Here is a 10,804-nt window from a genome sequence, read left to right as displayed (position 1 = left end):
GTTGCGTTGTAGAAGGGTGGCTTTCTATTGGTGCAAATTCATGTCCGTTTTGCGTCCCTTCTCCCTCCGCTTGCGTCCGCAGATGAGCTATTTGGAGCAAGGGGAAGAATGCGCTACAGACATCTGCAAAGGATGCATTCTGGGTTTTGTACAAATTTGTGATCGCAATCACCCAAATGGAAGAAACAAAGGAGAGCTTCAAGATTGCCGATAGGCTGATGCTCGGTATCACTCGGATACTTGGTGTGTATGATTGTGATATGCATTGAGAGCGTTAGCTAGCAAAGCATTGAATTCTGTGAAAAAATAGATTGTAATAAATGTCATGAACTTGTCCTTGCTGGGACAGAGAACATGCCTGGGGTGGTCGACGTGCGTTTCGCAGAAAGAGAGCCTGCAGAGAAGAGGAGTTTGCTGTCATGGGAGCAGGTGGGAAGGAAGATGCATGGTAGATGTCAGATATTGATATGGCAGTACTGTATACTTTTGTCATGTGTTATTCATCTTTTGTGTTTATTTGCCAGAAAAACACATGTATATTACCAGAGGACCTGAGAGACTTCTATCTGACAACTGATAGCTTTACACTAACATGGAGCGTTAAACTAGACAGTAGGTGTCCTGATGTGTTCTGTCTGCATTCACAGTTTTCAAAAGAGAAAAAAAAGTCTGTTTTTATTTAAACTATTTTAAAGTAATGTTGTAAATGAAAATAGCAGCTTTTCTTATGTTCTTGGCACACAGCCCTCACTGTGTGGATGTGCTGTCTTTCAGGTGAGTGTGTTCCCTTAGGATGCATGATGATTAATAGTGTGGCCAGACTGTGCCCGCTGCTCCAGCCCGTGTCACTCTTCTCTCTGCCCAATGCGCCATCACTCGCTGACCTAGACTGGGAGGAGAGCGGCACAGAAAGTGGTAAATATTCACCTGCCGGATCCTCATGTGGGATCCTCAATTACAACACGTCACTTTCAATTACGTTTGTTTACAGTACGTGTGCTCAGTTGTGCAGAAAGCAGGCTAATGAATGAGCTCTTGATTGGACCGTAAATATTTATTCAAGATTCATTAATGCTATCTGTCAGGGTCGGCGCGTGTGCCCGTCGCACCTCATTTCGACTCCCGGACCCGCATCTTCGAGCTGGATTCCTGTGGTGGGAATGGCAAAGTGTGCCTAGTCTACAAAAATTGCACTCCAGGTGCTCTGCTTGTGTATTGTATCTTATAGGTTATAATATATATATATATATATATATATATATATATATATATATATATATATATATATATATATATATATATATATATATATATATATATATTTAAAAAAATATTTTTTTTAAATCTGAGTTCCTTAAGTTAACATCCTTGCTTTTTTTTTTTTCAGGTGTGGTTGCTCAGAGGAGTGAAATATGGTTTCTAGACCGCTCTCTGTGCTGGCATTTTCTGACCACAACCTTTACCTCTTACTACCGACTGATGATAACCCATCTGGGTCTGCCTGAGTGGCAGTATCACTTCACCCCATATGGCCCCAGCCCTCAGGCTAAGGTAGTCAAAGTGTCTAATCCTTTTTTTTTTTTCAGAATATGTGCTGTGACATAAATTGTATTTTTAATATTTATTCATATTATTAACAACATGTGAGACCATTGCAGTTGTATGAATACATTTTATTCAGGATGATTCTTTCACAGTCTACTACAATACTGGCAAATGTAACATTTTAGTAAGTTAGCACAGCACTGAGTTTTAAGTTGCTTCCAGAGAGCATAATTATGTGCATAAGGTGCCATACATTCCACAGAATCAGATATAGCATTGCTGGCTCGGTTAGTAAATTAAGTAGTATTTTCAAAACACATTTGGTGTGGGTTTGTTTTTTTGTTTTTTTCCCCATGTGTTACATGGATTATGTTAAATTATGTATATCTTGGTTGCTGCTGCAGCAGTGGGCATCCCTCTACCAGCCTTTGACGTTCAACTGTGAGCTCAGTTTGGCGGATCCTGCTGGGGATTTATATCTGAACAAGCTGGATCCTTCCAAGGCTTTCAAAGGCAAAGCCAAGGTCCCAGCCCCCAAGAAGAAGCAGTCGACACAGTGCAACTCAGGGGGCGCAGCCAAGGGCCAAAGCAATGCAGGAAGACAAAGTGGAGCAAAGCGGTGAGAAGGTACCCGTACGATGAAGACATTTCCAAATGTCTCCAGTTCCCTCAGGAGCTGGACTCAGTTTGTTGGACTTGGTGCTGTTTGACATGTTTGCCAAGGCTGAGTTGATATGTAGCCAGGGTTGTTGCTGGCTAGACACATTGGAAAGGTGATACAGTTATAGTACTAAAAGTGTTGAAGGCAAAAAATGTTTCTAAATTTTATATGTTTGAGGAGACGATGGCAATTTCCATCACACCTGGCTTAGATGGTTAAAAATGAATCCCCCTCACATGTAGAAAGACACAATCCTGAATTTTATCCACCTTTGGATGCCAAGTGTTGCCAGAGTAATTAGTCTTTGAATTAACAGAGAGTTGTATCAGTGTATATTCAGTACTTATAAACTCATTTAAGGTAATGTTCACTACTGACAGCTTATGGTTAAAAAAAAATCATATAAAATCAAAGCAGACAGATGTACAATATAACTGTACCACTGCTGTAACCAGAACCAGAGTTTATAAGTGCTGCTGTTTTCAGTGGGCTTGATTTCTGAATGCATTATGTAAATTCTACATGCAGCATGTAATACTGTAAAGTGCGGAAATGGCTAGATAACACATCTCTTTATATTAATAACTTTAAACTTAAGGAAACAAGAAGACTTAATGTAATGCTGTGTAGCTCACACCCTATATGTATTGATAATTGACAGGTTGAAAACTAACGTATAGGACTCAACAGATGCTTTTAGAGCTTCATTATCAAACATTAAGCCACATAAGTGTGAAGACAAACGTGACCTGTTACATTATAAAAGGACTACTAACTGGCCATTGTACTACTGCAGTGCCTCATGAATGCTGCTCTGTAATGTAAACTTCAGAAATGAACACTGTTTCTAACACAGATTATTCATCATGAGTGAATGAATATCAAAGGTATATTTTAACAGTTCAGGGCCACAGTTGTACAGCGGTTAGCACTGTCACCTCACAGCGTGGAAGGTCTCTGCGTTCAAATCCACAGAGTTTGCATGTTCTCCTGTGCCTGTGCGAGTTCTCACCAGATATTCTGGCTTCTTCCACAGACATTCACATCAGATTATCTGGTGACTCTAAACTGGCTGTAGGTTGTGAATGGTTATCTTGTGTTTGTTTCACATGATTTCTACTTTAAGTCTTCGCCACAGGTATGTCAAAACAACAAACCTCTATGAAAGCCAACAACGTAGTGCTTGCCCTAACCTGACGTGCGCCTCCCTTCATAAGCAACTATACATCGCACCAGATGGTACGTTTAGTACCACTGATTCCTCTTATGCATGTCTGGCTACGTTTTTGTGGCTGGCACTGCATCTAATAGATCAGGACATGATCACACGCACAAGCCTGAATACCCGCAACAACATCAGCCGCATACGTAGGTAGCCCCTGTCGACCCTACAAAGAATCACCAGAGAAGTTTAATTCAGCTAATACCCCTGCCACAGACCCCACCTACCGATTCTAAATTGGGTAAGCGCTTAAGATAATGGCTCTTGTAACACAAATATAAAGCTCAGTAGACCCAATCTCACATCTACAGTTTTGGTTCAAGTACTTTTTAGTATGTACTTTTTGTCTGTAGGCTGCTGTGCACAAGAATGCTAGAAAGAAAAATGTCTGTATTTGGTTTTGTCGCTGTCCTTTCAAGCGGTGAGGAGTCATCTCCTACTGTGTGTTTGGTTTTCAAAAAAATATATGATCCCAGTGTATGGGGGCTGTTTGCTTCTCTTTGCACACCCTTAAGTTTTTCCACAGTTGTGGAAGTAGTCCCCTGTTGAGTGTTAAAGTGAATGATATTTATGTCTTCTAAGGTTACATAAGCTGCTATTGCAGTAATAAAAACAACATGAGTGAGCGAGTGTGGTTTTGTCAAATTTTCATCTCTAAAGTGACCGTATGTTTGTCTCAAACCTTTTTATTGTAGCGTATAGTAACGAGTACAGTGAGTCAAAATGTCTAATAGTGTATATTTTATATGTATTGTAGTCTATCATTTACACTAACTCTAGAAGAATAATTCAGGGATGGGCAATTAATTTTCCCAAGAGACCACAATTAGGGCCTAATTGTAACATCTACTCTTACCAGTAGCAGCTTATAAAGGAATAATTAATATTGAGCAGAACTGAGTTCATCTTATTGGTCCAGCCCTCCACAACAGTCTCAGTTTCCCATGTTGCCACTTGGGAAAATTAACTCACCACACCCAATTTAAGTTGATGTTGAAATTGTGTAAAACACGGTGAGCATTTTTGATTTGAACAAATCTTTATTTCACTCCCTGTTTGCTAATCATCCTCTGTCTCCCATCTAACAAGTTAGTTTTGGGCTTTTTAACCCTTTACCTTCATTGAATGTTGCATCTTCATAGAGCTATTCACTTAGCTGTCAACTTAGCTAGGGTGTCACACACACATATTTTCAATGGTATTTATCTCTTTATCCAGAGGGACAGCTTCTTCAACCATCTCTCCACCCGCTTTAGAGAGGTGTGGGTGATGCAGTTCCACAACAGCCTTGTATAGCCCTGCTCCAAGGACTCCTCCAATAGGGGGGGCAACTAGAGGCACCCACCACCATCCGTTTCCAGCCCTACACAGATAAAGGCAGCAAACCACAAAAAAGTAAATAGTTAATTAATAATGAAAAGTAGTTGGGGGGGGGGGGGGGGGTTTATTCTTGACTAATCCTTGATTAAGGTGGAAAAAGCAAAAGAAAATGATATGGCCTTTTTGTGTACCTGAACACATCAGATCCCCAGCCTGCCATGGCAGTGAAAACCCTGGGTGCGATGTCTCTGGTGGGGTTGATGGCATAGCCACTATTGCTACCCAAAGAAATGCCAATGAGAAGCACCAGGAAACCCGCAAATGCAGGCTCACTTCCTGCTGGCGCTGGTTTGTTCTTCTGGTCGGATAGAGCCATAAGGCACAGTAGTAGCATCGCTGTGCCAAATACCTTCCCCAAACACACACATAGAACAAAAACATCAGTCTGGAAAGATAACCGTGTAGAAAGCCATCTAGTAAAGGAAATCATTCATGCTGATTATGTCTGATGATGGAGAGTTGTAACTATGAAGCTTTAGTTGACTTTCAGTGCTACCTGGTCAAAAAATCCAGCTATCAGAGAGAGGTATGGAGCAGGATAGGTGGCAAAGATACCAGCAGTGGCCTTCTCACCAGTCACAGTCAGGTTTCCTCTACAGTAGTCATGAATGGCTTCTGCAAACGTATCAAACAGATAAATCGTGATAGTTGTGTGACTCCAAGAAATCGCAGCAATACTTCAGTAACAGTGCCTCCAGATCTGTATGAGTTGTTTTCCATGTGGTTTTTATAATACTTTTTCTAGGACGTTTGCCGCTTAGGACACATGATGGTGCAGTACAGCATGGTGGGCCTCTTCATAATGTGTTCCACATGTGTAGATGCAGAAAAACATCAGATAAGCTTTAAATTTAAATCATGCATGGGCCGATTTCCTGAGACTTTGCTTCTTTGTTTTTGAACCTTCAAGTGACCTAGATACCTATTTTTTCTTTTTTAACACATACTGTTGCGTTTCCTCACCATAGTAGACAGCATAAATTGTCCCTGCTGCAAGAAATGACCCCAATAGCTGTGCCGAAATATAAAGAGGTAGCATCTTCCACGGGAGGCGGCGAAACACACACATTGTGAATGATACAGCGCCATTCATATGAGCCCCTGAAACAGATCAAAAGAGCAAAATATGACTGCTGAACAACAATTGGAAAGCATTTCATAGGTTTTGATGTCATCATCTTTCATACCCGAGATCTTCCCTCCAACATGAGACCCCATGGCAACAGCCAGTCCAAAACCCAGGTTGATGCTGAGGTACTGTCCAAAAGCTCCCTGACCAGTCACTACCTGGGCCACAGACCCCAAGCCCAATGACTGGAGACAAAGAGAACCCATATATCATTTATGCAGTCAAACATAGAAACAGATTACAAGAAATACTTTCCAGGAAGCTTATTTCACAATATAAGAAATGTTTGAGGCAAACTGTGATTAAGTGCTGGCAGCCAGATTCTTTTGTAATCGACAATAGCAGTTTCTCACTGTAAAAAATCTTATAGTGTAACACTGTCAGCTGTTTGGTTGCTATTATTCTGCCACTTTAAATCTAATAGTAATGATTGTAAAACACCTGTAAAATATCTCAATTTACTGTAAATATTTGGCTGTAAAAACAAACTCATCCTGAGCTCCTTGTCTTTTTGACATATGACAAGATATCAGCTCATCACATGATTCTCCTACTCCTTGCACTGCAGATTTATATGAATGTCAGTTTATCAGCCACCACTACACTGAATGCTGCCAGGATGCAAGGAGTTGGACCACAGTTACAGTCTTGAAGCAACATAAACATAATTTCCTGTACAACTTTTCCCTCTCCAGCAATGGAATTGTCTAACAAAACATTTTAAAAAATCCTGTGCACCAGCTTGATATGATGTAGGGAAAGCCACTCAACAAATATATAGTGTGCATCCAGAAAGTATTCACAGCCTTTGCAAAATATTTTGTTGAAGCACCTTTGGCTGCAATTACAGCCTCAAGCCTTTTGTTTTTGGTGAACCAGCACTCCTTATTCAACTTGGTGGAGCTTGAGATACTCTACAGTCATTTTCAGACAGGTTCCTTCCCTCTGGCTGGGCTGCTTAAGGACATTTGCAGAGCTGTGCCAAAGCCGCTCCTTTGTCATCTTGGCTTTGTGCTTAGGGTCGTTGTCCTGCTGGAAGAGAGCTGCTTCGCCCAATCCAGTCTAGAGCTCTTGGGAGCACATTATCATCCAGGATGTCTCTGTATATTGCACATTCATTCATTCAAGTTCCTGCTGCTGAAAAACATCCCACAGCATGATGCTGCCACCATTTTACTACTGAGTTCAAATTTTATTTCATCAGACCAGAGGATTTGGTTTCTCATGGTATGAGAGTCCTTCAGGTGCTTTTTGGTATATCCCAGGTGGGCTGTCATTTGACTTTTACTGAGAAGTAGCTTCTGTCTGGTTACTACCACACTGGCCTGATTGGTGAAGTGCTACAGAAATGGTTGTACTTCTGGAAGGTTTTCCTCTCTCTACAGAGCAACACTGGAGCTCTGTCAGAGTGACCATTGGGTTCTTCATTAGCTTCCTAACTATGGCTATTCCAAAATGGAATAACCTGGAGCCAGATAATTGAGGCTCTGTGCCTTGAAACTGTCCTGTCTCAGAGGTCTCCAGACAATTTCTTGGACATCATGGCTTGGTTTTTGCTCTGACATGCACTGTCAGCTGTGGGACATCATACAAACAGGTGTGTGCCTCTCCAAATCACATCCAGTTGGCTGACTTTACCACAGGTGGAAGTTGTCGAAACACCAGTGGAACATCAGAGGCTCAGTGGACACTCAATTTTGAGTGTCACAACAAAATGTGGTGAATACTTATGTACATGTTATAGTTTTGCTTTTTTATTTTTATATCTATTTATAAACATTTCAATATTTTTTTACCTTTGTCATTATGAAGTATTGTGTTTAGAATTTTTTAGGTGAAAAATGAATTGAATCCATTTTGAAATATCACTGTAACATGACAAAAATGTGGAAGTGTTGTGAATACTTTCTGGATGTAAACAAGAAGCACTCTGAGAGTTTAAACCTCCACAACGCAGCTCACTCTCTGGGCAGAATTTACTTTTAAGAGAATGGTATAATTCAGTTTATTTTCTTTGTTCGCACACATTTTTGTTCTCACATGTTTTAAATCTGTATACGGTACTATATGTTCACAATACACATCACACTTGTAAGCGTCATAGTTTCTAAGTTATAAGGTTTTTTTGTAACTTTTCAACCGATGAATAATTTAAGTCTCCTAGAAGGCTTTAGTGAATGTAAGCCAAATTTTAATGGCATGTTAACATGACCTTATCTACACGCCTAGAAAGTGTTATCAGAATTGAGCTGTCTTGCTTATAGACAGATTGACACGCACCCAAATGCTACCAAAAGAATAACCTCTCTGACGGAGGTAAGTAGCAAAAAGTTACGTTTTTTGGGAGGTTTTTTTTGTTTGTTTGTTTTAATTATTTCTAGAAGTACCTTCGTTTCTAAACATACTGTATAAGTAACATTTTCTTTCTTACTTAAAAGTTAAAAGGCTGAGTTGCACAATTAATTTTCATTTTAATTATGGTACTGCACAAATGTAAAAGACACCACACTACTGAATTATCTTGCTTTTAACTCAAGCGGCTATGTTATCAGGGTAAAAAAAAATGCTGACACTGAAAAACTGTAGCCATTCTATCAGGAAACAGGAAAAGTCTGGTTCCCCCAACAAAGTCACGAGTATTTTGTTTCTGTCAGGATTCCGAATCACAAACACAGTAAGTGCAATTCTTTTGTGCTCACATTCAGGCATTTACGCTTCCCATGTTCATCATGTTATAAATGCATGTGTTTTTCTTCCAGGCTTCTAAGTAAAAGGTTTATTGTAACAGCTGACAGCTGACGTGTGACTTCTGGAAACCTCTTCAGCTGGCTTGCTGCCTGACTATTACTCTATAATAATACTAGACTCTCAGGTTCATTCACTGAACCTGACAATGTGACTGTTAATAGTGCTTATGTGTGTGTGTGTATTTGGGAGAATGTTGCAACTTATCAGGATAAAGAGCACGACATTAATGATTAATAGCATATGGGTGCTACAGATAAGCAATTAGATTCTAAACAGAAAGAAGACCCGATAAATGAAAAGTCAAAATGTCAGCGGAATCATGGATTTGAGAGGTGCTTTTACAGTTTTTAATGAGATATTACATATTATTATTTGAAAGCATATGACACTTCAGAAATCTTGTGATAATACTGTATTCTTACCATCATGACATATGTGCTAAGTGATTCAGCAAGTCCCACACGAATGAGTTCATTCTTTAGCCAAACTTTGGATCGAGTTACTTTACCTCCCCTCTGCTGAAACACCCTGGGTTTTACTGACTGCACCAAGTCCTTCATTTCTTCTTCTTCTACTTTTTCTTCCTCTTCTTCTTTCCTTCCAACCTCAGGACTTTTTTTTACCCTTTTTGAATGAGAAAAAAAAAACTACACATTCAGCCTTGGTTGAAAAATTTATGAAGTGACTGGCACACAGTACTTTGCAAACAAGACCAACTTTTTGTCTCCTGACCTCAAAAGTTCCCCTTTTTCCACTCACTTACCTAATTGTGTTTCTCAGTCTCTCTTTGTCACTCACATCCAATGGAAGTTGTCCACAATTTAAAGGCTTCAACACACTCTCACCCACCTCCACCCCCTTCTTCTCTCCCCTCCTCCTGGAAATGGCCAAAGATACAGTGACACACACCCTGCTGTGCTTGATTATCTGTCAAATTTGTCATAATAAAAACACTTTAAATACATCTGTGGAGTACTTTATTCAGAACTGAAACTCATTACAAGTTAACTTACTAAAAGGCTGAATAAGATGTTTTTATTTTTTTTATATTATTATTTATGGCTTTTACAGCAACAAAAAGTTACCTTGAAATTATTATGTAGACTTTTTTTAATTGTTCCATGTTGTTTTGTGCACATGTTCTGTATACTTCTGATTATATGAAATGCACTTTACATCTACACTTACACTTCGCACCTTACATTACTGAAGTGGGGTCAAAACAGCATAAACTATTGGTTGAAGCAAGGCTGCTACAGTAACACACTATCTGGACTTCATAGCATTACAAAGTCCATACATGCTTTTTCTCTCCTAAATAAGCAAAAGAAACACAACAACAAAAACTGAAAAGTAGATTACGATGGCTACAACTTTGGAAGTTTGTAGGTGATAAAAGTTGATCAATACACACAAACAATTTCCAGCTGCAAAATCTGATTTTCACCAATACTGGTTACTTCAGTATAAATGTCGTATTTATTGATTTCAGCTGTTTCAGATTTGTTTATTTTATTGATCGCACAAAAAAGGGTAATTCAGCGCCCAGCTTGCTCACACAGTCATAAACAACCTAACCAAACCTGAGTCTGTAGTAAATGACGTGACAGTGTGGACTGCCATGAAATTTTATGTTCATGTTCCCTGAAAAGTTAATTGTAATGTCTTTGATCTTTGAAAATAATGCTACATTTGTTCAATCTTAGTATGCTTAAATGTGCACTCAGCCTGACTAATGATGTTTATAGTTTAGGGCTGCAATGATTCATTGCATAATTCAAATAACTCAATGATAAAAAATGTAAAAAAAAAAAAGTCCTCGAGGCAAATTTTTCGACGCTTCGTTTAAATTCTATATAAACGTTTCACCCACATTTGGGAATAAAATAGACCTGCGATAAACACGTATTTAGGAGCATGTATGTGAATACAAATTTTGACAACAATAAGCCCAGGCAGGCCCTGGTTTTTAAAAAGAAATACTGATAATATGCAGATGAACTGTTAATTTAGTCTGATACCATGATTAAATTAGCCCACTTTCTATCACTGTGGCCCGTGACACCAGCAACAAACAGCAGTGAGTCTAAAGGGGGGCATGGGTTGTCTGCAGATTGTG

At 39.4% G+C, this 10,804-nt stretch overlaps 2 protein-coding genes across 2 annotated transcripts; one reads left to right on the top strand and one right to left on the bottom strand.

Annotated features, from left to right (window-relative positions):
• Positions 1 to 46: 46 nt before the first annotated feature.
• tpgs2 (tubulin polyglutamylase complex subunit 2) lies at positions 47 to 2,168 on the top strand. Its single transcript, XM_085406075.1, has 7 exons — positions 47 to 243; positions 350 to 429; positions 525 to 612; positions 775 to 915; positions 1,086 to 1,199; positions 1,388 to 1,551; positions 1,950 to 2,168. The coding sequence occupies exons 1-7, from the start codon at positions 177 to 179 to the stop codon at positions 2,166 to 2,168; spliced, it is 873 nt and encodes a 290-aa protein (XP_085262201.1). The 5' UTR covers positions 47 to 176.
• aqp7 (aquaporin 7) lies at positions 1,560 to 9,553 on the bottom strand. The gene is made up of 7 exons (XM_085406074.1): positions 9,449 to 9,553; positions 9,108 to 9,309; positions 5,996 to 6,122; positions 5,772 to 5,909; positions 5,305 to 5,423; positions 4,940 to 5,157; positions 1,560 to 4,791 (listed from the first exon to the last, which is right to left on the bottom strand). The coding sequence occupies exons 2-7, from the start codon at positions 9,243 to 9,245 to the stop codon at positions 4,605 to 4,607; spliced, it is 927 nt and encodes a 308-aa protein (XP_085262200.1). The 5' UTR covers positions 9,246 to 9,309; positions 9,449 to 9,553; the 3' UTR covers positions 1,560 to 4,604.
• Positions 9,554 to 10,804: the final 1,251 nt, after the last annotated feature.

Source organism: Rhamphochromis longiceps, linkage group LG5 (genome assembly GCF_057381845.1).
Source record: "Rhamphochromis longiceps isolate RC_006_pf linkage group LG5, R_longiceps_female_GT1.1, whole genome shotgun sequence".
Lineage (NCBI taxonomy): Eukaryota > Metazoa > Chordata > Actinopteri > Cichliformes > Cichlidae > Rhamphochromis > Rhamphochromis longiceps.
Note: the sequence above shows the minus strand (reverse complement) of the source record. Positions and strands in the feature narration are given on the sequence as shown.

What these genes read in the sequence shown, in the direction of transcription:
- aqp7 (XM_085406074.1), bottom strand. Translation starts at nt 9,245, where the DNA reads ATGAAGGACTTGGTGCAGTCAGTAAAACCCAGGGTGTTTCAGCAGAGG. An exon ending in AATTTATGCTGTCTACTATG is followed by an intron (nt 5,424 to 5,771) that starts GTGAGGAAACGC and finishes ATACGTTTGCAG; the next exon opens with AAGCCATTCATGACTACTGT. An exon ending in TAGCTGGATTTTTTGACCAG is followed by an intron (nt 5,158 to 5,304) that starts GTAGCACTGAAA and finishes TGTTTGGGGAAG; the next exon opens with GTATTTGGCACAGCGATGCT.
- tpgs2 (XM_085406075.1), top strand. Translation starts at nt 177, where the DNA reads ATGGAAGAAACAAAGGAGAGCTTCAAGATTGCCGATAGGCTGATGCTC. An exon ending in CGGTATCACTCGGATACTTG is followed by an intron (nt 244 to 349) that starts GTGTGTATGATT and finishes TTGCTGGGACAG; the next exon opens with AGAACATGCCTGGGGTGGTC. An exon ending in GGAGAGCGGCACAGAAAGTG is followed by an intron (nt 916 to 1,085) that starts GTAAATATTCAC and finishes GCTATCTGTCAG; the next exon opens with GGTCGGCGCGTGTGCCCGTC.